At 45.9% G+C, this 20,487-nt stretch overlaps 1 protein-coding gene across 2 annotated transcripts in view; it reads left to right on the top strand.

Moving 5' to 3' along the window:
• MTR (5-methyltetrahydrofolate-homocysteine methyltransferase) overlaps nucleotides 1–17,265 on the top strand; it is a 111,441-nt gene extending 94,176 nt beyond the window's left edge. For both annotated transcript variants that reach the window (XM_021708197.1, XM_021708201.1), the window contains 9 exons: nucleotides 836–917; nucleotides 5,116–5,214; nucleotides 6,761–6,836; nucleotides 9,468–9,623; nucleotides 11,107–11,303; nucleotides 13,698–13,898; nucleotides 14,649–14,841; nucleotides 16,243–16,355; nucleotides 16,819–17,265. In XM_021708197.1, coding sequence (XP_021563872.1) covers nucleotides 836–917; nucleotides 5,116–5,214; nucleotides 6,761–6,836; nucleotides 9,468–9,623; nucleotides 11,107–11,303; nucleotides 13,698–13,898; nucleotides 14,649–14,841; nucleotides 16,243–16,355; nucleotides 16,819–16,905 — 1,204 coding nt within the window. In that variant the 3' untranslated portion in view covers nucleotides 16,906–17,265. The remainder of the gene's footprint in view (nucleotides 1–835; nucleotides 918–5,115; nucleotides 5,215–6,760; nucleotides 6,837–9,467; nucleotides 9,624–11,106; nucleotides 11,304–13,697; nucleotides 13,899–14,648; nucleotides 14,842–16,242; nucleotides 16,356–16,818) is intronic.
• Nucleotides 17,266–20,487: the final 3,222 nt, after the last annotated feature.

Genomic DNA, 20,487 nt, shown 5'->3' with positions numbered 1-20,487 from the left:
GGGACTATAGGCATGTGCCACTACAACTGGCTAATTTTTTATTTTTTGTAAAGATGAGGTCTCGTTATGTTGCCCAGGCTGGTCTTGAACTCCTGTGCTCACCTCAGCCTCCCAAAGTGCTGGAAATACGGACACGAGCCACCACACCCAGCTTAATTTGGTAATTTTAAAGATTAAAGGGTGCTTTCTTCCCTGTACTGACATTTTCTTATTTGGCAATAGGGATTTGGGGCTCAGCAATCTTAGTATAAAATGTTTATTTTGCTTTTGCCTCTCTGCTATTTTGTGTTGAATTTTGGGTTTGGGGTTTCTTACTACAAGTATAAGGTGGGATTAGGGCCAAGGAGTGTCCTTGTCGCCCATGAATCGAGGAGCAGCAGCTAGACAGCTGTGTCCTGTGTGTTTTGCCTGGCTCCCTGTTCCTCAGGGGCCCTGGCTACTATCCCAGCTCATTTAGAGGCAGGAACTCAACTTGACCTTGATGACAGCAAAGTGTAGTTTCCTAGGACTGGTTACCTTCCTTAGGTTAGGCAGTCTGCTGGTGAACACCATGTTGTGGGTTCGGTTCCTTGTTGGCAGAGCTGAGTACAAGGTCTTTCTCATTTTGTCGCAGACTTCTGCATTGCCTGGGCTTGGTTTCTCCGTTTTAGGGTAGGGGAAAAAGTCATTCATGTTTTACAAGGGACATGTGAAGTTCAATATTTGTAAATAAGTTCCTTGAGATCTCTCTCTGGAAAGCTCTACAGAGACACATTATCTCTAATGGATCTGCTCAAGAATTGTGTTGGAACTGTCAACACTGATGGATGTTTTCCTTCCTGACCCCTCTCTTCAGAACCCACACGGCAGTTAAAATAGCTCCAAGATACAGTGCGCCTGTGATCCACGTCCTGGACGCATCCAAGAGTGTGGTGGTGGTAAGTGTGGGGCCTCACATTTTATTTCAGTGTGTTATGAAGAGAGAACAGAGGCAGCGTGAAGGGTGAAGGTATCACTTAAGGCCTGTTTATTTTTATTCACTTCCTCTAAAGAAAGGTAAAAGAGTGGCCTGAGGCTTATGGTGCCCTTGTAGTGTCTGCCTCCCTGGAAGGAGGTCCGGTGAGCACGTCCTGGACTTTCTTTTTTTTTGAGTTGGAGTCTCACTCTGTCGTCCCGACTGGAGTGCAGTGGCTGCTCCCAGCCACCGCGGCCTCGACCTGCTGGGCTCCGGCGATCCTTCCACCTCAGCCTTCTGAGTAGCCAGAATTACAGGCGCATGCTACCACGCCCGGCTGATTTTTTTTAAATTTATTGTAGAGATGAGGTCTTGCCAGGTTGCCTGGGCGGGTCTTGAACCCGCGGGCTCAGGCAGTCCACTCACCTCAGCCTCCCAAGGCGTGGGATTATAGGCTGTGCCACCGAGCCCAGCCACGTCCTATACTTTCAAAGATGATTACAGAACTGAGCAAGCAGCACACAAAGGGATGGCACCAAGACACCTTTGACATGAACGCCAACCCAGTCAGAGATTTCACCCACTTGTATTATAGTTAATATAATGCAAATATGGCAGACTTTTACTTGATCACCGCCAGGAGAAAGGAAAGCGGGATGTAAAAAAATGACCCTTTCCCACATAGCAGAACATCTTGAGAATGACCTCATTGACTCTACCCAAAGACAGAAAAACACTTGCTAGATGTTAAAAACCCAGGATCATAGATTCTGTTCCTCAGTGAACATAATAAACAATTTGCCCAAGTGACTTTTCCTGCTTTCCCCTGTCAGTGAAACCTAAATTATCTTGTTATAGGTTTCATTATTTCCTATGAATAATAGAGAGAGCTGGGGGTTGGCTGAGAGACCATGTGGTCCAGTGGTTTCCAAGTTGGTGCCCAGTGCTAATGCTTCCTCTCCAGTTAGAGAAGGAGTCATCCAGCCCCTTGGTTCTGTGTTTGGAAGACAGATTTCTTCTCCATCTTAAGGTAGAGCCGTAGGACCCCGCTGAAAGCCAGGCAGAGGATGAGGAGTGGGCATTTGGGCTCTTGACGGTATGGCCCAGCCAGGCAGCAGTAATGGTTAGTGCTTCTTATATTCACAGAAACAGCTGCTTTTTGAAATTACAAACATAAATTAGATGACAAATCATTTGGGTAACTGGTCATGAAACTTTTCAGGAACTGGTGGTATAATTTGTTTTGGATGGTTGTTAGCTCATTGGCTCAGGGTCTTTTGATCTGACTGAAGTGAACATGGAAGGGTTCACTAAAACCACACTTCAGCAACTGGCTAGCGTATTTGAGAGATTCTGAAAAGATGTAGCAAATACTTCATGGTTAGAGATTCAGATCTGAGGAGTCCCCATACTTTCTTCTTTCCTCTTTAATAAAAACAAGTTGCCACTGCTGAATTCTTTTTAAATTATAAAATATCTTTTCAACTTTTTTCCTCTCATTGTGTGACTGTTTCCATGAAAATGATTTTAAAATTAGGAAAAATATAAGCTGGACTATATCTCAATGGTTGGCATGAAAACCCACGGTGGACCTTAATTTTTTTGGTGGAAGGATTGCATAACTCATATATTGACCATGAACGTGTTTCCATCAGGCAAGTCAGACTGGGAGGGAAGGGGTCTGTTACTGTGGCACTAGGGGCAGGGGACCCATGGGGTGTGGAGGGGGCCAGCAAATGGGAGTGGTATGTTCTGGCATCAGGGTGTTGCAAACTCTCTGGATGGTACAGCCATCCAAGTTTTGCTCTCTCAGAGTTTATAATCTAACAGAATGCAACAATGTTTTAAAACTTTGGTTTAAAATTTAAATTTGAAGACATTGGTTACTTCGTACTTTGGGGAATTCAGGAGCAGGCATTCCCTTCTTGTTTTCACTGTGCTGCACTGGGTTGTCTAAATGAGGACTCCATTGAGGTGAGTTTAATGTAAGGCTGGGAAATACTTTGTGGGGTGAACACCATTTGGGAGCCTATTTTTAGGCCTGCCCCCAATGGCTTTTTCTGATTGTATTCCTTAATAAGTGGTTTTGTTTTATACTAACTCATAGGTGTTTGGATTGTTATTAGAGATACTTAGAAAAGTCACATGAAATTATAGCCTTTTAAGAAGCTGGTAGGTACTTTTGCCACCATCTAGTCTGACTTCCTCCATTTCAGATGAAGACATTGAACTTTTCTGCCTTTTTGTGTCTCCGAAAATCCTGCTGGAGAATCTGGGATGGGCCCATGCTGTGTGCTTATTTTTAATTGATGTGACAAGTAGCAGGCATGTCTTTTTTTCTTACATTTAAAAAAAAATTTTCTATTTTAAAGTTTTTATTTTAAAGATGTGGGGTACTGTTCATGGTTAGGTATACAAATGTTCACTATGCAGGTACCCTTGTTGATGAGGTATGCCCCCGTCCCCCAGCAGATTCCCGCTACTGCCAATCCCCCCACCACCCCTCAGCAGTTTGCTACCGTCAAACTTTTTCTTATGGTATTACGATAATTGATCAAGGTTCACTTAAGAGTGAGAACACGTGATATTCAGTTCTTTGTTCCTGTGATAGATTATCCAGTATTGTAGACTCAAAGTCCATCCAAGTTGCTGTGAAGTTCATAATTTTGTCCTTCTTTGTGGCTGCGTAGTATTTCATCATGTATATGTACCACATTTTTTTTATCCAGTCCTTTTTTGATGGACAGCATGGTTGGTTCCATGTTTTTGCTATTGTGAACAATGTTGCAATAAACGTACAGGTACCTTTTTCATAGAGTGATTTGGGTTCCTCTGGGTATATTCCCAGTAGGGGGATTGCAGGGTCTTATGGAAGGTTGATTTTTAGATCTTTTAGGAATCGCCAAACTGTTTTCCACAGAGATTGTATTAGTTTACACTCCTACCAGCAGTGTAGAAGTGTTCCCTTTTCCCCACATCCTCTCCAGCACCTGTTGTTTTTTGAGTTATTGATGATGGCTATCCTGGCTGGAGTTAGGTGGTATCTCAGTGTGGTTTCAATTTGCATTTCTTTGATGCATGTTTTTCTTTTTAATTTTACTTTGGAGTTTGAAAGTAGCTATTCTTCTCCAATTTAATAGTCATAGTCGCAAATAATATTTAGCTGATCCTACTTTTACAATATTGGTTTCAGATTTTAGCAGAAGCTCATGAATGACTGTGAATATTAGCCTCAGCAAATTATTCCTTCAGCAAACATTTAGGATGCACCTTGTACATACCAGGCACTGAGCTAGGCACTGGGGTCTTGAAATGTGTGATTACAGCTCCAGCTCTCAAAGGGCTTTCTACTAAGGAAAGTAGATACATACATCAGTACTAAATGCCTGTGAAAGTGCAGTGATAGACAGACAAAGTTGCTTTGAAACACTGAAGAGGGCTACCTAACCCGAAGGGTTCCCAAGACCACCCTTAGACTCAGTGATTCACTAGAAGCACACACAGAACTCAGAGACACTGTTACACTCACAGTCAAGTCACAGCTTATTATTGTGAAAGGATTAAAATCAGCAAAAGCAAAAGGCACATGGGATGGAATCCAGGAGAGACCAGGCCTCTAGGTGTCGTCTCCATGTGGGGTAATTTGGGCAGTGCTTAGTTCTTCCACTAATCATATGTGACAACACATAGGAACACTGCCAGCCAAGCTCACCTGAGCCTTGGTGTCCTGGATTTTTACTGGGAGGTGATAACCTAGACCTGGAATGCCCATGGGTCTGGCCTTAGTTGCTCAGTCTCCAATCCTTCCAGAGGTCAAGCAGATAAAGCATGAGCCAAGCCCCACACCATAAATCAGATTGTTAGCATAAGCCATCATGTGCTGCCCAGGGACCCAGGTATACAATGACAGTCTTCAGACAGATTATCCCAAGGGCTTAGAGCTTGTCTCTCAGGAACCAATCAAGGGCCAGTCCTTTCTTCAGCTTGTGCTGAGTTTGAGCATCTCAAGCCCACTGAGTTTACCCTTCACTGCACACCAGGCGGAAATGAGCACAGTTGGTGAAAGGAGAGGAAGTTAAGGAAGGCCTCCTGAAGAAGGTGTCACCAGAGTCAGCCATTGCTGCATGGGTTTTATCTTCTTTTGCTGTTCTATGGTTACTGAACTTCACTTGCATTTCCAGTGTTCTCAACTGTTAGATGAAAATCTAAAGAATGAGTACTTTGAGGAGATCATGGAAGAATATGAAGATATTAGACGGGACCATTATGAGTCTCTCAAGGTAAGTGACAGAAACAGATGCTTGTTTGGGCAATGAAATAACTCCATAATTTAATATGACTTATGTGTTTTTCCGGTTTTGTTTTGTTTTTTGGGTTTTTTGGTTTTGAGGAGGACTTAGGATCATTTTAGAGAAGTTTTATCTTCTAGTTCAAATCAGAGTTCTTCAGTGTCTGAGTTATCAAATAATTTTTGGTTATATTAAAATGAATTTTATTTATTTAGCCAAGCATTTGTTGGATACCCAGTAGGTGTTAGGTGCTGTGCTAGATACCAGAGTTACAGGAATGAATAAAACATGAGCTCAGACCCACCAGGGAAGCAGCAGCTGGAACAGTGTACTGAAAGGACTCCCACAGATCCCTGTTCTTGGGGAAATAATGGGAGAAAATGGAGAGATAAGACGAACCCATTGTAAGCCTCCCCTGACTGCCCAGCACTGACTGTGTAGAATAACTTTTCAGGATCTGTCCCTCTCTAGATAAACTTCAGGGAGTCCATGGAGAACAGGCATCATTACTCATTGGGATATTTCTTGCTGGTTATCAGCCTTCTGGACTTTCGGGAGCCGGTGGTGGGGGCATTTTGGGGCCTGCAGTGTAAGTGAAATGAGATAAACAGCATGAGGAAAACACGCTGTTTTGCTTCTGAGGTGCTGACAAGTCCAAGGTGCTACGGTTGGCCTTTTCTCTCTCCTTAGGTTTACCCACAGTTGACAGTTTCTTAGTTCTGCCTTCTGGTCCTCAGGTGGTCTAAGGCAAGCCATTTAACACCTGACCTCAGTGTTCTAAAAGGCCACGTAGGAGACCTCTCCAGTACCTCATGGTTCGGGCAGAGTCCACCTTATGTTTACATAGTAATAGGTAATGGAGCCTGGTTGCCACCTGTAATCCCAGCACTTTGGGAGGCCAAGATAGGAGAATCGCTTGAGTCCAGTAGTTCAAGACTAGCCTGGGAAACATGGTGAGACCACCATCTCTACAAAAAAGAAAAATTAGCCAGGTGTGATGGTACATGCCTATACACTCAGCTACTCAGGAGGCTGAGGCAAGAGGAGTACTTGAGCCCTGAAGTTCGAGACTATAGTGAGCTATATGCCGCTGTACTCCAGCCCAGGCAACACAGCAAGACCCTATCTCTAAAAAAGAATTTTAGCCAGGTATGGTGTCACACACCTGTAGTCCTAGCTTTTCAGGAGTCTGAGGTAAGAGGATCACTTGAGCCCAGGAGTTTGAGGCTGCAATGAGCTATGATCATGCCACTGCACTCCAGCCTAGATGACAGTGAGACCCTGTCTCTTAAAAGAAAAAAAAAAGAAGAGTTAATGAATACTTTACCATCTATTTTTATGGTGCTAATGTGAAGCCATACTGAATAGAAGAGAAGAATTTTTTAGCATAAGGATTTTCAGGAATAAAAACATTTATTCGTCCTCTTGCAAAGCCTATAGAATGACTTTCTTGGACATGTTTTCATAGTAGCAGTAGAAAAACTTAGTCTCTGATTAAATAACTTTTTGTTTATTTGTTTTTGTTGTTTTTTAACAGGAGAGGAGATACTTACCCTTAAGTCAAGCCAGAAAAAAAGGTTTCCATATTGATTGGCTGTCTGAACCTCACCCAGGTGTGTTTGGCTGTCAGCGATAGAAAGACTGGGTGTGAAAACCGACAATGAGCTGAGGAGATATTTGCGTTTACTTGGCTGCAAAATCAAACCAGCAGTCGGTCATGCTCAGCTGTGTCCATAATACTAATGATTGAAAAGAAAGGCTATAGGTACCATTCATGGAGTGAGCCTGTTGTGTGCCAGACACTGTCCTGCAATGGACCCCTTGCAGCTCTCTGAGTCTTTCAGACATCTCCATAATGAATGTGGGAATAATCTCTATTTTAATCTGAAGAAACTGAGTTTCAGGTGATAACTTGAAAGGTATTCGGATTCTCTCTCTGGTCTGTATTCTAAACCCTGCTCTTTCTTGTGCTATGCCTGTGTCAGCCTCCCTCAGCTTGAAGTAAGTTCTGTGGAGACGCACCTGGGTGGTACTGTCACCTGGGGAGGCAGGATGTGGAATATCTGAAATCAGAAATGCCTTTGCATTTCATCCATCTTTAAAATTGTAGGAAAACCGGATCCCTCATTTTTTGTGTTCTCTGTGTCTCTCTCAAGCTGCTTCCCTCTCTTTTTATCTTTATTTGGCTTCTTCCCTTTTTAAATTTCTAGCCACCTTTCATGCCTTACATAGGTGTTTACGAGAGAATAAAACGTGTAAGATGTTTTGACAGGCTCAGAGAAGCATGAGGCACAAATGCAAAACCAAGACAGTGAACAGGGGTTGTATTAATTGAATCCATATTTCCAAGGTAATATCTCAAATCACCTTTCATTGCTTACAACATCTGTGTTCTATATGTACTCGGCAGAGTTGAGCGGACTAACTTTAAAGTGTAGGTGTGCTTGGCTCTAATTTCATTCTTGCTGAGTTCTGTGTGGTTTGTGGAAAGAATGCCATGTTGGGAGCTGGGAGGCTGAGTTCTTGTCCCAGTGTGGCTCCAGATTCTGACTCACTGAGTGACCTTGAGTGGCTTACTTTCACATTTGACAGTTCCTAACATTTAAAAACGGGGCTATTTTATGGAAATGTCAAAAGGGTGTGGAAACTCTTCTTAAAAACTTTGATTATGTGCTCTTTATCTCTCACCACAAAATTAGAATAATAACACAGGGACTTGACCAGATTAAACATCCAAAATAAATTTTGCTGGAAACAGTTCTCAGAAGGCTCACAGTGGGCACTTTAACCCCCAGTGCAGGGCCACTGCATGGCTGAACCTACTGTCTGAGGGGCGTGGGGCCCTGAGGGATGGCTGTCTGAAGTGTATGTGAGGACAGCCAGTCTTAGGGTGGTTGCAGGAGGTTGATGCCAGGAGAAAGGAGGGCATTCTCCCAAGTCCTGGGTGGTCAAACCTCACACGTCTCCTAAACTCTGGGAGACACTGTTGGCCCACAGTGTCCCATGGTGGCTCTGCAGCAGTGCGACCTCCCTGCCTTCCCAGGCAAGAGGACACTTTAATCAGGAACATGTCTGTGGTTTCTTCTTAGTTTCTCTGCTGAGAGACTACACAGACTTTGGTACCAAACAAAACAACATAATAAGATATTTACAAAGAAGAGCTTATCCTGTGTAGTAAAAAGATGCCAAGGAGCAAGTGGGAAAGCATGACCATGAGCAAGTCTGAACAGGTAGAGATTTCCAGGCAGAATTCAGAAGCTGCTCTTACTTTTCATGTACTCTCATCCTTACTTTTACTGTCAAATGAGGAAAAATACTCTTGAGACGTCTGTGCTCCCTCAGAGCCCCTGAGACAGGTAGAATAGGAAGTTCTCAATACAGATCAGAAAGCAGAGAAACAGGAGGGCTCATAGCTAGCAGTAGAGTCGACACTTCAGACACTGGCCTCACTTGCCACATCAGGCCAGGATGCGAGGTGCCGGCCCCACTACAGCTGGTGGGGGGTGAGTGGTCACAGTGTCACTGCTCTTGGTGTTCCAGAAAGCCCAGCAGCACCATCTGTGTCTGAAGTCTTCACTATTATTTAAATTAGGATATGTTTTGGACTCTCTAGGAGATGTAAAAACCAAGATGCTAAATATCCATGTGTACCCACAAACCAGCTTCAGAAATAACCTACTGTTTTTTTAAAAAAAGCAAAAAACCATAGCTATGTAATAGAAGTCCCATGTGTGTCCCTTCCTCTCCTGCAGAATTAGCAACAACTCTGACTTAGGGACTTCATTCCCTGTTCTTTGTGCATACGTATTGATCAGTAGGCAGTATAGATAGATGATCAGTTACAGCTCATGTAAGTGGCTTACTCCATACGTTTTCTGCGGTGTTCTTTATGTTAATATTGTCTTCACTTGGACAAGTGAAGATTAACCCAAGTCTTCCTTTTTTTCTTGGCTGGGGGTAGGGATGGAGGGTTGAGGGAAGACTTTCAAGGGTGGTGTCGTCCATCAGCTGCATGGGAATAGTGGTTTTATTTAAGATTCAGGGCAGAATGACTCCTTCCCTGCGATAATTTAAAGTTCCCCTTTTTATAAAACAACGCCTATGGGTGACAGGAAATAGGCAGAGCGTGGGAGTCGGCAGAGCAATGAAGAGCTGGCGAGGAGGCCTCCAGCAGGCAAGGTGCCAGCGTGAAGCAGCTCAGCCCGGGCCCGGCATTGGCCTTGACGACTGCTTTTCTCCCACAGTGAAGCCCACGTTCATTGGGACCCAGGTCTTTGAAGACTACGACCTTCAGAAGCTGGTGGCCTACATTGACTGGAAGCCATTCTTTGATGTCTGGCAGCTCCGGGGCAAGTACCCAAATCGAGGCTTTCCCAAGATATTTAACGACAAAACAGTAGGTTAGTTCAGTAAGTTCTTCCCTTCTGCCTTATGTATTCAAGATGTGGTGTTGTGGCTTTTGAAGACAGGAATAGGTGACGAGCAAAGGATTTGGATCGTGTGGCATATAGCTGCTTTCATGTTTACCTGCTCAGCTTTCTAAGGGTTTTTTAAACTACTAGGTTGATCCTTATTACGTCAACCAAATTTGGCATTTCACTTAGCCATTCTTGTAATAAGTGTTTATTGGCATCACTTACATGCTGAGCCCTCTGCTGGGCACCAGAGACAAACAAAAGAAGACAATATAATCCCTGCTGTCTAGTAACTGGCACAGCCGACAGTAATGGCCCCAGCCCAGGCTCCTGTGGGCACAGGAGATAGCTCAGACTGGGAGATCAGGGCAGGCTTCCTGGAGGAAATAATGTTTGAACTACTATTTGAAGATTAAGTGGGAGTTACTGAGGCTGGGACTGGAGTCTTGAGGCGGTGTTGAAGAAAAGGGCATTCCAGGCAGAGGGTGCCGTGAGAAGGTGCAGACATGTGCCTATTTGGGGGACTGCAAAGAGTCCCTTGTGCCTGGAGCTCTTGGGGGTGGGGAAGGGGATTTGGGTAATAAACTAGAAAAGGGGTAAGTCTCAGTTGGTACCCCCACTTCTCACTTCTAGTCTTACCCCCACAACTCACCCCAGAGACAATGGGATCAAAACGCAAAGCCATTCAAAGCATCAGGTCATGGCCAGATCAGAGCGAGAGGGAGGGGCGGACTCAGAGAAGCCCTGGATTCCGGCTGAAGAGAGCCTGAGAAACCGGCCTCTTGCCCATTGGCCAGAGAGAGCCCGGGTGTGTGTCAGGACGCTGAGACCAGAAGCTCTCAAGTAGCCCGAAATGCGGCTATGGACAAGGGGCTTCTCGCTGCACTGTCCCTGAGTCACACAGGCGACAGGTCGAAGGGCTGTAGGACAGGCCACACCATGGGGGCCCAGTGTGGCAGGAAACCGAGGGAGGGCATCCCAGGAGCCCGGTTCCCACCGTGTGGATCTGGATGCAGGCTGTCCGGGTGCAGTGTTGAAGCCACTTGTGAGGATTTGGGGCCACATTTCACACCACACCCTGTCATGGCCCCAGAGGTCCTGTGAAGTCAGTGGAGTGGTGTGTGTGTGCGCAGAACGTCAGCAAGCGAGGAGTCTGGCCTGCTTTTTCCTGCCCTCTGTCTGACAGGCTGCTTTGGGGATCTGCAGCTTTGGCTCTCTGCCTTTTGCGAGATGGGAACATGGAAGTGGCTTGAGCCAGGGGAGGCTGACTATGGAAGCTGCACTCAGCAGGAGCCACAAAGCCCTGACTGCCCCCTTCAGTGAGGCCAGCAGCAAATACCAGAAAGTATTCGAGGAGAGAAGGGTGAAGAGGGAGATGACTGTGGAGGGGTCGTGGTTTTTAAAGGAAGTATTGTGAACTGGTTACTTTGGCATCTTGAGGTGAATTCGTGTTACGTTTTTCTAATAGGTGAAGAGGCCAGAAGGGTCTATGATGATGCCCAAAACATGCTGAACACACTGATTAGTCAAAAGAAGCTGCAAGCCAGGGGTGTGGTTGGATTCTGGCCAGCACAGAGTGTCCAAGACGACATTCACCTGTATGCAGAGGGGACTGTGCCCCAGGCTGCAGAGCCCATAGCCACCTTCTATGGGTTAAGGCAGCAGGTATGGAAGGCTTATTGGCACAAGCACACTGCTTTTACTTTCGGGTTTTCGCACTCAACCAAAAGTTCAGTTAGAATTAAGCAAGAAATCTGAGCTTCGTATAAATAATGGCATGTGCTCCACCTCCTCCCCGGTGACCAGTCACAGGCCTGAGCCCGAGGCATTCGTGAGGGTGATGGAGAGAAGGCATCATGGGCATCGGGGGCAGGGCCTGGCAGGAGTGAGGTGTCTGCTGTTGAGTTCCAGGATGGACAAGGAACATTGCTGCTGCCTCAGGTGGTCACACGGCCATGTTCCTTAGCTTCTGAACCAAGGGAACATCTACTGTTGAAAAACGTTGGCTTGTATCTCTATATATTATTAAAATAGACTGTTGGATAGCTCTCCTCTCAAGGGGAAGACAGGTGGAAACGAACATTTACAGAGCGTGTGCCAGGTGCGTATAGGGCACTTGCCTTCCACACAGCTCTGTGGTCAGACAGTGTGTATTTCCACTTCACCGAGGAGAGGGCACAGGCTGGCGGGGCTCACACTGGGCTTCGGTGTGAACAGGAGGGCCCGGACTGCCGCATCCCTGCCCCCATCACTCTTCTTCCACAGTCCAGGGCTTCCTTTCTTTGGTGTGATGGAAACGGGCTCTTCTCAGTCAGCTTCTTCTCATGCCCCACCTTTGAAAATGCAAACATCGGCCGAGCTCGGTGGCTCAGCCTGTAATCCCAGCACTTTGGGAGGCCAAGGTCAGTGGATTGCCTGAGTCCGTGGGTTCGAGACCCGCCTGGGCAACTTGGCGAGATGTCATCTCTACAATAAATCAAAAAACTAGCCGGGCATGGTAGCGCGCGCCTGTAGTTCCAGCTACTCGGAAGGCTGAGGCGGAAGGATCGCCGGAGCCCAGCAGGTCGAGGTTGCGGTGGCCGGTAGCGGCCACTGCACTCCAGTTTGGGTGACAGAGTGAGACTCCAACTCAAAAAAAAAGGAAATGCAAACATCATGCATGTCCCTTTAGCTGCTATTAAAAAAAAAAGTTGTCCTAATCAAGAATTGGAACCAGAATTCATCAGTCATTAACAATTAATACTTTGCACTAAATTATTCTTATTCAGTTTTACTGACATTTTCAGTCATTCAGAAATGATAGTATTAGGCTGGGTATGGTATCTCATACCTATAATCCCAGCACTTTGGGAGGCCGAGTTGGGAGGATTGCTTGAGTCCGGGAGTTTGAGACCAGCCTAGGCAATACAGTGAGATCTCGACTCTACAAAAAATTTTTTTTAATTAGCTGGGCATGGTGGCACATACCTGTAGTTACAGCTGCTCAGGAAGCCAAGGTGAAGGATCACCTGAGCCCAAGAAGTCGAGACTGTGGTAAGCCATGATCGTGCCATTGCACTCCAGCAGGGGTGCAATGCTTAAAAGGAAAGAGAAAAGATAGTACTGCTTTTAATCATAACCACAATATAATTCATAATGACTGATATTTTGACCATTACAGCCTCTGAAGAGACTCTTAAATTTGGGGGTTTTAAACAGGACCATAAATATTTAAACAAGCTGCATCCTTACTTTATGCACTCAGGCTCAGTAAATCCTTGCCATATGCACTCAGACTCAGGTACTACAGAATCCAAAAGCCCATTCCAGCCCCTCCTCACTAGAGAATTGGTAACTCCAGGCAGTCCGTGACATATTATGTGAGAGTATTTGATATAGTGAATTTTCAGAGTTCACCTTTTTAATCATCTCTGGAAAGGGGGACCGGGCCATGTGCATATATTACCTGCCCGGATAGCTATTTCTCAGCAGGTGCTTTCCCGCAGTGCACTCTGGAAGATTCTGGCAGCAGTGCCTGATTACTCTGGGAGTCTTCTGGCTGAGTAGGTAGGCTCTGATCGTTGTCTCTTCTAAGAAACCATAGGGCTCCATGGCCTGTCTTTTCTGCTGGGGTTAGTTGAACTACCTCTGTTGACACAAAATGGAGTCTTGTACATTTAGGGGACTCTTTTCAAGCATAGTGCTGGACTTACTTGAAAATACTTTCAGGGAAAACATTTTTAAGAATCTGTATGAGGTTCCAGCACGTAGTACAGTGCCTGTGGGCATTCAGTAAGTGTTTAGCCAGTCTGTGAATAAGTGTGCTAATTGGCTTCTTGATTCTGTATATCATATCATGTTGTGTATTTTTTAAGTCTCATTTCACTTGTTTATTCAGCAAACACTAATTGAGTACTCAATATGTGCAGGCACTATTCTAAGTGCTAGAGTTGTACCAGTGAAGAGAATAGGCAGGCATCCCTGTGTGGTGAGGCTTATATTTCTTGGGAGACATCCTGTTGCTTTCCCTGTGTGCTGGTGCCACATCCATGCTAACACCCCGCCCATTGTGGGTTTTAGGCTGAGAAGGACTCTGCCAGCTCAGAGCCGTACCACTGCCTCTCGGACTTCATTGCCCCCCTGCATTCTGGTGTCTCTGACTACCTGGGGCTGTTCGCCGTCGCCTGCTTTGGGGTGGAAGAGCTGAGCAAGGCCTATGAGGATAATGGTGATGACTACAGTAGCATCATGGTCAAGGCACTTGGGGACCGACTGGCGGAGGTAAGGCAGTGGCAGTGTGCAGAGGGACTGAGGACGGAGCCTGGGTGGCAAGGATCCCGTGGCAGGTGCCTGGACACTGGCCAGCACTCGAGCCAGTGTCTTTTTTTCTTTCTTGAGTGGGATGCTGCCTTGCACGTTACACATATTTTAAAATCACGCATCCCCCAACTGCTCTCGTGTATCCTCTTCAGAGCAAAGAAGAGCCTTCAGCAATGCCATGGTCGGCTGCTGCCCTTTGAACCTCAGCCTCCTCTCCTTATGTCTGCTGTCTCCCTTTGCTTGTTGTGATGTGACATTTTCTGGAAGACCCCCCAAATGAACAACTCATCTCCATGTCAGAGCCCTTCATTCTAACGCTGGTGCCTTCTGTAGTCTTCATCTTTCCAGGCATGGAGTGGGGTAGCCTCTGCCCTGGGGAGATCCTCCTCTCTCCTCCTGCAGCGGACAGTGAAGGAGCCGGCAGCTGTGTGGGCCCTGCTGCCCCTTCTGGCCAGCATGGCTTTGGGTTGTCCTGCAGGGAAATGTTTAAGTTAAAAATGGTACGTCAGAGCCCAGGTTGAGGCCAACTCGAGCAGCAGAGCAGCTAATGGAAGGACAAATGGGTCAAAAATCCAGGCTGTCCCATCTTGCCAATCTCCCCTGGCTGTGGTCCAGACAAGGGAGGCATCTCTGCGAAGCCTTGGTCAGGGGTGGAGGCCCGCTGATGACATGCGCCTCCACCCCCGCCTAATCCCTGGTGCTCATTCCCAGGCCTTTGCAGAGGAGCTGCACGAGAGGGTTCGCAGAGAACTTTGGGCGTACTGTGGCAGCGAGCAGCTGGACATGGCCGACCTGCGCAGGCTGCGGTATGAGGGCATCCGCCCGGCTCCCGGCTACCCCAGCCAGCCTGACCACACGGAGAAGCTCACCATGTGGAGGCTCGCTGACATCAAGCGGGCCACAGGTACTGCCACAGGCTGCAGGTGCCTGGCCTTGCTTGCTGAAGAGATGTGTTTGTCAGCAGAATGGTACCTGCAGTGAAACGTTTTGTAAAAATGGAAGGGCTTGTAATGATATCCTGTACTTTCTCACCTCTGACTGTTTATTTTGGTATTTTCCTTCAGTGTCACTGGATAGCATTCTTACACCACCATTTTTGGTTTGTCGTTTCAACTTATTCCCTTTGGGCCTATCACAGAGGGGAGTTTAGCTCACTTACACCATCCTGCATCTCTCCTGCCCATTTCCTGTTACAGGCGCGGTAGTGTCTGCCATCCCTCCCTGGGTGAGCGACCTTTGTCGCTCAGTGACATGGCCCGCCTCACATTCTCGCCCATGGCTTATCGATGGCGCATCGTGCAGAGCACCCAGTCCCCTCCAACTCTCTTTTTACTTCTGTACAGTTATTAACCTTTATGCTCCTGTGTAATCATAATGCTTTCTTATATTCTGTCTGGGTTGATTCTGATAGTTAAAAATGAGAAGTTGGCATGTGCCCTTTTGAAACGAAGCCCTATGCTTCGAGGCACCATAGTGTCCTCGGCCCAGAGCAGAGGCAACTGTGGTTCTGTGGCTGTGCATTGTTGGGTTCTTATGTCAGGTCTAGTCATTACTGCAGAGTTCACTAGTTGAGATGGCCCAGGCTAAGCACACAGTTTTCAGTGGAATTAGTCAAAAACTGATAAAGTTCAGGGAATCTAGATTTAAGTGAGGACCTGTGAGCTGTCTTGAGTCTGGGTCAGCAGTAACAACACTGACTCCAGGGGTCATGAGATCAGGGTTTGGGTCCCATTTCTGCTGCTGCTCGCTGGGTGACCTTAGGCAAAACACTCATCCTTCACGTTGCTGTGTGTCCTTGTCCATAAAAAGAGTGGCTTAGAACAGAGAGCCTTGCTGGATGCTTTGAGTTCTCAAATCCCAAGGAAGAGTATCTTTTCTTTCTCTTGTGGGCTTGTTCTTCACTGGAGCCAACTGCCAGTCATTCCTGGTTCCAGTGGCCCCACAGTGCCCGTGCAGGGCCATTTAGTTGGTGTTCTCATCTCCAGGGGCAGAGCTCCTGCCTGAGAAGGCCCAGACTGAGGGACAGATCAGGGCCTCTGTAAATGATCTTGGGTGGCTGGGGGCAAGAGTACAGTCTTTTCCAGGTCTGTCACCCTGGGTTAAAGGAGATCTGCTTTTCCTGAATTTGTTTATCCATCTGGCAGGAATTTGCTAGACCTGTCTGGTCACAACTTTCATGCTGTATAGTGTGTCAACTTACAAGGTACAAATTCACTTCCGTACATGTGTTCGAGAGTTCCTTGAGCGCTGCAAATCCTGGTGAGGCCCAAAGTCCATAAGCATTTTCCCATGTTGTTCTCTCCAGGCATTACGCTGACAGAGTCTTTAGCCATGGCACCTGCCTCGGCAGTATCAGGCCTCTACTTCTCCAGTGTGAAGTCTAAATATTTTGCTGTGGGGAAAATTTCTAAGGATCAGGTAAGTTAGCTATTTCATTATATGTGGTTTCCCTTTTAAATGAAATTCTAGAACCTGTTTTTTAAAACGAATGAGAATAAAATGAGGGGGAAAGGATGAAGAAATGTACTCTAGTTCATGTTGCAATTTGATTTTAATCTAGTACCTCTATTCCAGCCCTCACCTCTACATGCTAACCACATACATGCATACACACACACACATACACACACACATACACATATGCTTATCCACACATACCTGTCTAGCTTCTGAGCATCAGATATTTACTACATGTTGTTTTTCTGCCCAGAGAATAAGGCAACTTTGTAGGCAGATAAATATCTATCTCCTTTTAACTCAGTAGATTGCTATTAAGACAAGAAATGGAAGGTACTTAATGTTTCTTGGTGAATCCTATGGAAACCTCAGTTCAAAAAGTCTTATCACTTTGGTTTAATAAGATGTTACTAATCTTTTGCAGATTGAGGATTATGCTTCAAGGAAGAACATGTCTGTGGCTGAGGCTGAGAAATGGCTTGGACCTATTTTGGGATATGATATAGACTAACTTTTGACTTTGCTGTATTTGATGATCTCAAGGAAATATAATCCAAAGTGCCTTAAAAATCACAACAAAATGCCTGTGCATCTGGCTGACGCCGCCTTGCTTCTGGTGTTCAAAGACTGCGTGGTCGAGCCCTATAGAGGAGCAGAGTCGCTATTCTTGACTGACAGCGAGCAGTGAGCCCAACTCCGGTGGTGTCCCTCTTCCCTCCAGGAGTGGGGCGAGCTGGGGACGGAGGTCTCTTGCACTTCAAAGCAGGCCACCTTGCTTCTTTCCATCTTTACCTTGGATCTAGGGGGCCCTTCAGTCTTGTTTTCTTTTGCCTCTTAGAATAAAAGCCTAAAACTCGGTTGAACAAAAAAATGCGACCCTGTGGCAAAATGACGCCATGAGAAATGGGACATTTTAATCTAAATGGTTATAGCAGTAGACTCCGCCAGGGAAGAAAGTATAGCCTGCTCTGTCTTGGGAGGCCTCGTTTTCTACAGGCTGAATTAAGTGGTTGCAGAACTTTCTTTGGCAAACACACACTGTCACTGCTTTACTTGTCAGAAGTGCTCAAGAATTTTGCTCCTCCAGGGCCCAGTGTAGTCCTGCTCTCCCAGCATTTGTGTTCACCCATAATTTCATATTCCCTTGCCCTAAAGAAACAAAAAGGAGGCTGGGGGATAGAGTGGTGTTGAGGGTCGTTAACATCTTTTAGTTGTTTTCAGGATTGAGCAGTTTCTTAGCTGAGCTGTGATGTTCTGTCAGTGCTGGACAGGTGGACGGCATAATGCCAGTCACTTCTTATTATCTTATTCGTCTCAAATTCTTGATATATTCAATAATGAAGAATGGTGCCACAGCCCACGCAGCAAGCCCCAAACTCACCCCCAAGTCATCTTCTTGGACAATGGCAGTTACCTCGAAAATTTGCACATAAAAAGGATACACTTGACTAGGTGCAGTGGCTCACACCTGTCATCCCAGCACTTTGGGAGGCCCAGCACTTTGGGAGGCCCAGCACTTTGAACCCAGGAGTTTGGGACTGACCTGGGTGATAGTGAGACTCTGTCTCAGTTTTAAAAAAAATATTTTTAAGATAGCTTATCCTACTTCAGTTAGAGTGGTGGTGGAAATATTCAGGAGAAGGCAATGGTTGAGTCCTGATTTAGGTATTGAAGGATAAAAATGAAGCAAAGGAGGAAGAAATGAAGAACTCTCTTTGTTCATGAGTAGGAATATTAAAGTTTACAAAGGTATTAGATCTCCCCAAGCTGATCTGTAGATTCAATACCATTTCCAACAGAAATTCCAATAGGTTTTGTTAAGTGTAACAGGCAGATATTTAAATTTATATGGAATAGCGAAGGACTAAGAATGACCCAATGCTTCTAGATATGAAGAAGCGATTGTGAGGACTTACCCTAAGGATACCGTGTTTTATCATGGAGATGTTGTCACATATGGCACAGAGGTAGGTGTTCTGAGCAGTGGGGCCAAATAAGGAGCCAGGAAACTAACACATGCATGTGTTGACCTTTTGAGATGTGACCCAGTGTCATGGCAGATCAGTGGGCATTGTTCTAGTCATACTAGAACAATGGCTATTCATTTGGGAAAAAAAGAAACTTGATTTCTGCCTTACACCTTACTCACTGATCAATTACAAATACGTTGCCAGGCACGGTGGCTCATGTCTGTAATCCGAGCACTGTGAGAGGCCGCGGCCAGAGGAATGCCTGAGCCCAGAAGTTCGAGTCCAGCCTGGACAACTTGGCAAGACCTCATCTCTACAATAGATCAAAAAATTAGCTGGGCATGGTGGCACATAGTTCTGGCTACTTGGAAGGCTGAGGCAAAAGGATCGCTGAGTCCAGCAGGTCGAGGCTACGGTAGCCATGAGTGTGCCACTGTACTCCAGCCTGGGTGACTGAGTGAGACTTCAACTCAAGAAAACAAAAACAAAACCAAAAAATGTATGCTAAGGGCTTCAATACAAAAACATGGGAAAAAACCTTTGGGCAGGAAAGAATCTCTTGAGACACAAAGCACCAACCATAAATGGAAAGACCAATAAATCAACTCTGTTAAAACTGAGGGCTTATGTTAAGCAAATAGACACTTGAAGTGGAAAGGCAAGGCACACTTCAGACATTTACAGTTCAAATAACTGAAAAAGGATTAGTAATCACAATACAGAGAGAATTTCTGTTTTAAAAAAACAGAAAAATAGAGACTTGAAAAGATTTCACAGAAGAGGAAATACGTTCATGTGACTTGTAAACAAATAGAAAAATGTTCCGCAGCGTTGGTGATTCAGGGAAATAGGAAGTAAGACCACAGTGAAATTCCATTTTAACTCCACAGATCTGCAAATTTGGGTCTCCCAGTATCAGATGTTAAAGATCTGTGGGAACTTGTACATTGCTGTGGGTGTGTAAACAGACACCACTGCTTTAGAAAAGAGTTGTATGTTCAAACCTGAACATCTGTCGACGGTATGAGCTCGCTTCTGACACCCACTTGTATGTCTAACAAACTTGCACATGGCCACCAGGAGGTGTGTGCAAGGATGCTCATAGTAGCATATTCGTAAGAGTGAATGACTGGAAGAAGCGAAATGTCTGTCTACAGGAGAATGAACAAGTAAATTAGATATATTCATCCTAAGGGATATTACTCAGTAGTGAAAATGAGTGACTTACAGCGATACTTGACAATGAAAATGAATCTCAGAAAATATTTTTCCAAAGCAAGTTCCAGGAGACCACATATGGCAGTGCTATTTTTATTGCGCTCAAAAACAAGCCAAACCAAAGACTATATTGCCTAAGCATACATATGCAATAAAACTGTATTGTAAAAGAAAGAAGGTAACCATGACAAACCAAAATGCAGCACAATGATTTCCCGTGTGGGGAACAGTGGATAGGAGAGGAAGAGCACACAGGTAAATGCAAGCTATGAGGGATAGTCTCGTTCTCGGATGGCAGACTCAGGCATGTTTACAATATGCCGTACTATGCTTTATAACAAATATCTAAGTTTCTTATGTATCCAACATGTTGTCCTTAATATCTGTATTAGATATATTGCAAAAAATAAGGGCAACCCCAAACTGTAGTATGGTGATTTTTTAGATAATGGCTGTCCATATCAAATACGTTTTTTCAAGGAAAGGGAGACCTTTTTAGGCAGAGTGAACGGCAGCTAGAAAGGCAGGAGCGCGCCTGCCGGTATCTCCCAGATGCCGGGTTTCATGGAACCAGTTACGGCCGGGCCATTTGCTAAGACAGAGGCGAGGGGGGGGGGCGGGGGGCTGAGATGAGTCGGGGAAGACTTGACGTGGCTGGGCCGACGACAGGCAGTAGGAGGCGAGACTTGGGGGTTGGGCACGCACGCAGGGAGTTGGAACGCGGAGGCTTCAGCGTGGCGATGGGGCCGGGCCCCGGTGTCGACCCGGTCACCGGTGGGGAGTGCGGGGAGAGTTCGAGGTGGAGGCTCGGTGGACACGGGAGGGCGGAGCGAGAGCCGACGGGCCAGTGGCTCGGCTGAAGGAGGCCGGCGGAGCGAGCCCGCCAGGGAGAGCAGGAGCTCGAG

This window comes from Carlito syrichta, unplaced genomic scaffold, assembly GCF_000164805.1.
Source record: "Carlito syrichta isolate Samal-C Ts95f unplaced genomic scaffold, Tarsius_syrichta-2.0.1 Scaffold56983, whole genome shotgun sequence".
Taxonomy (NCBI): Eukaryota; Metazoa; Chordata; class Mammalia; order Primates; family Tarsiidae; genus Carlito; species Carlito syrichta.
This window is presented reverse-complemented; position numbering and strand designations above follow the sequence as displayed.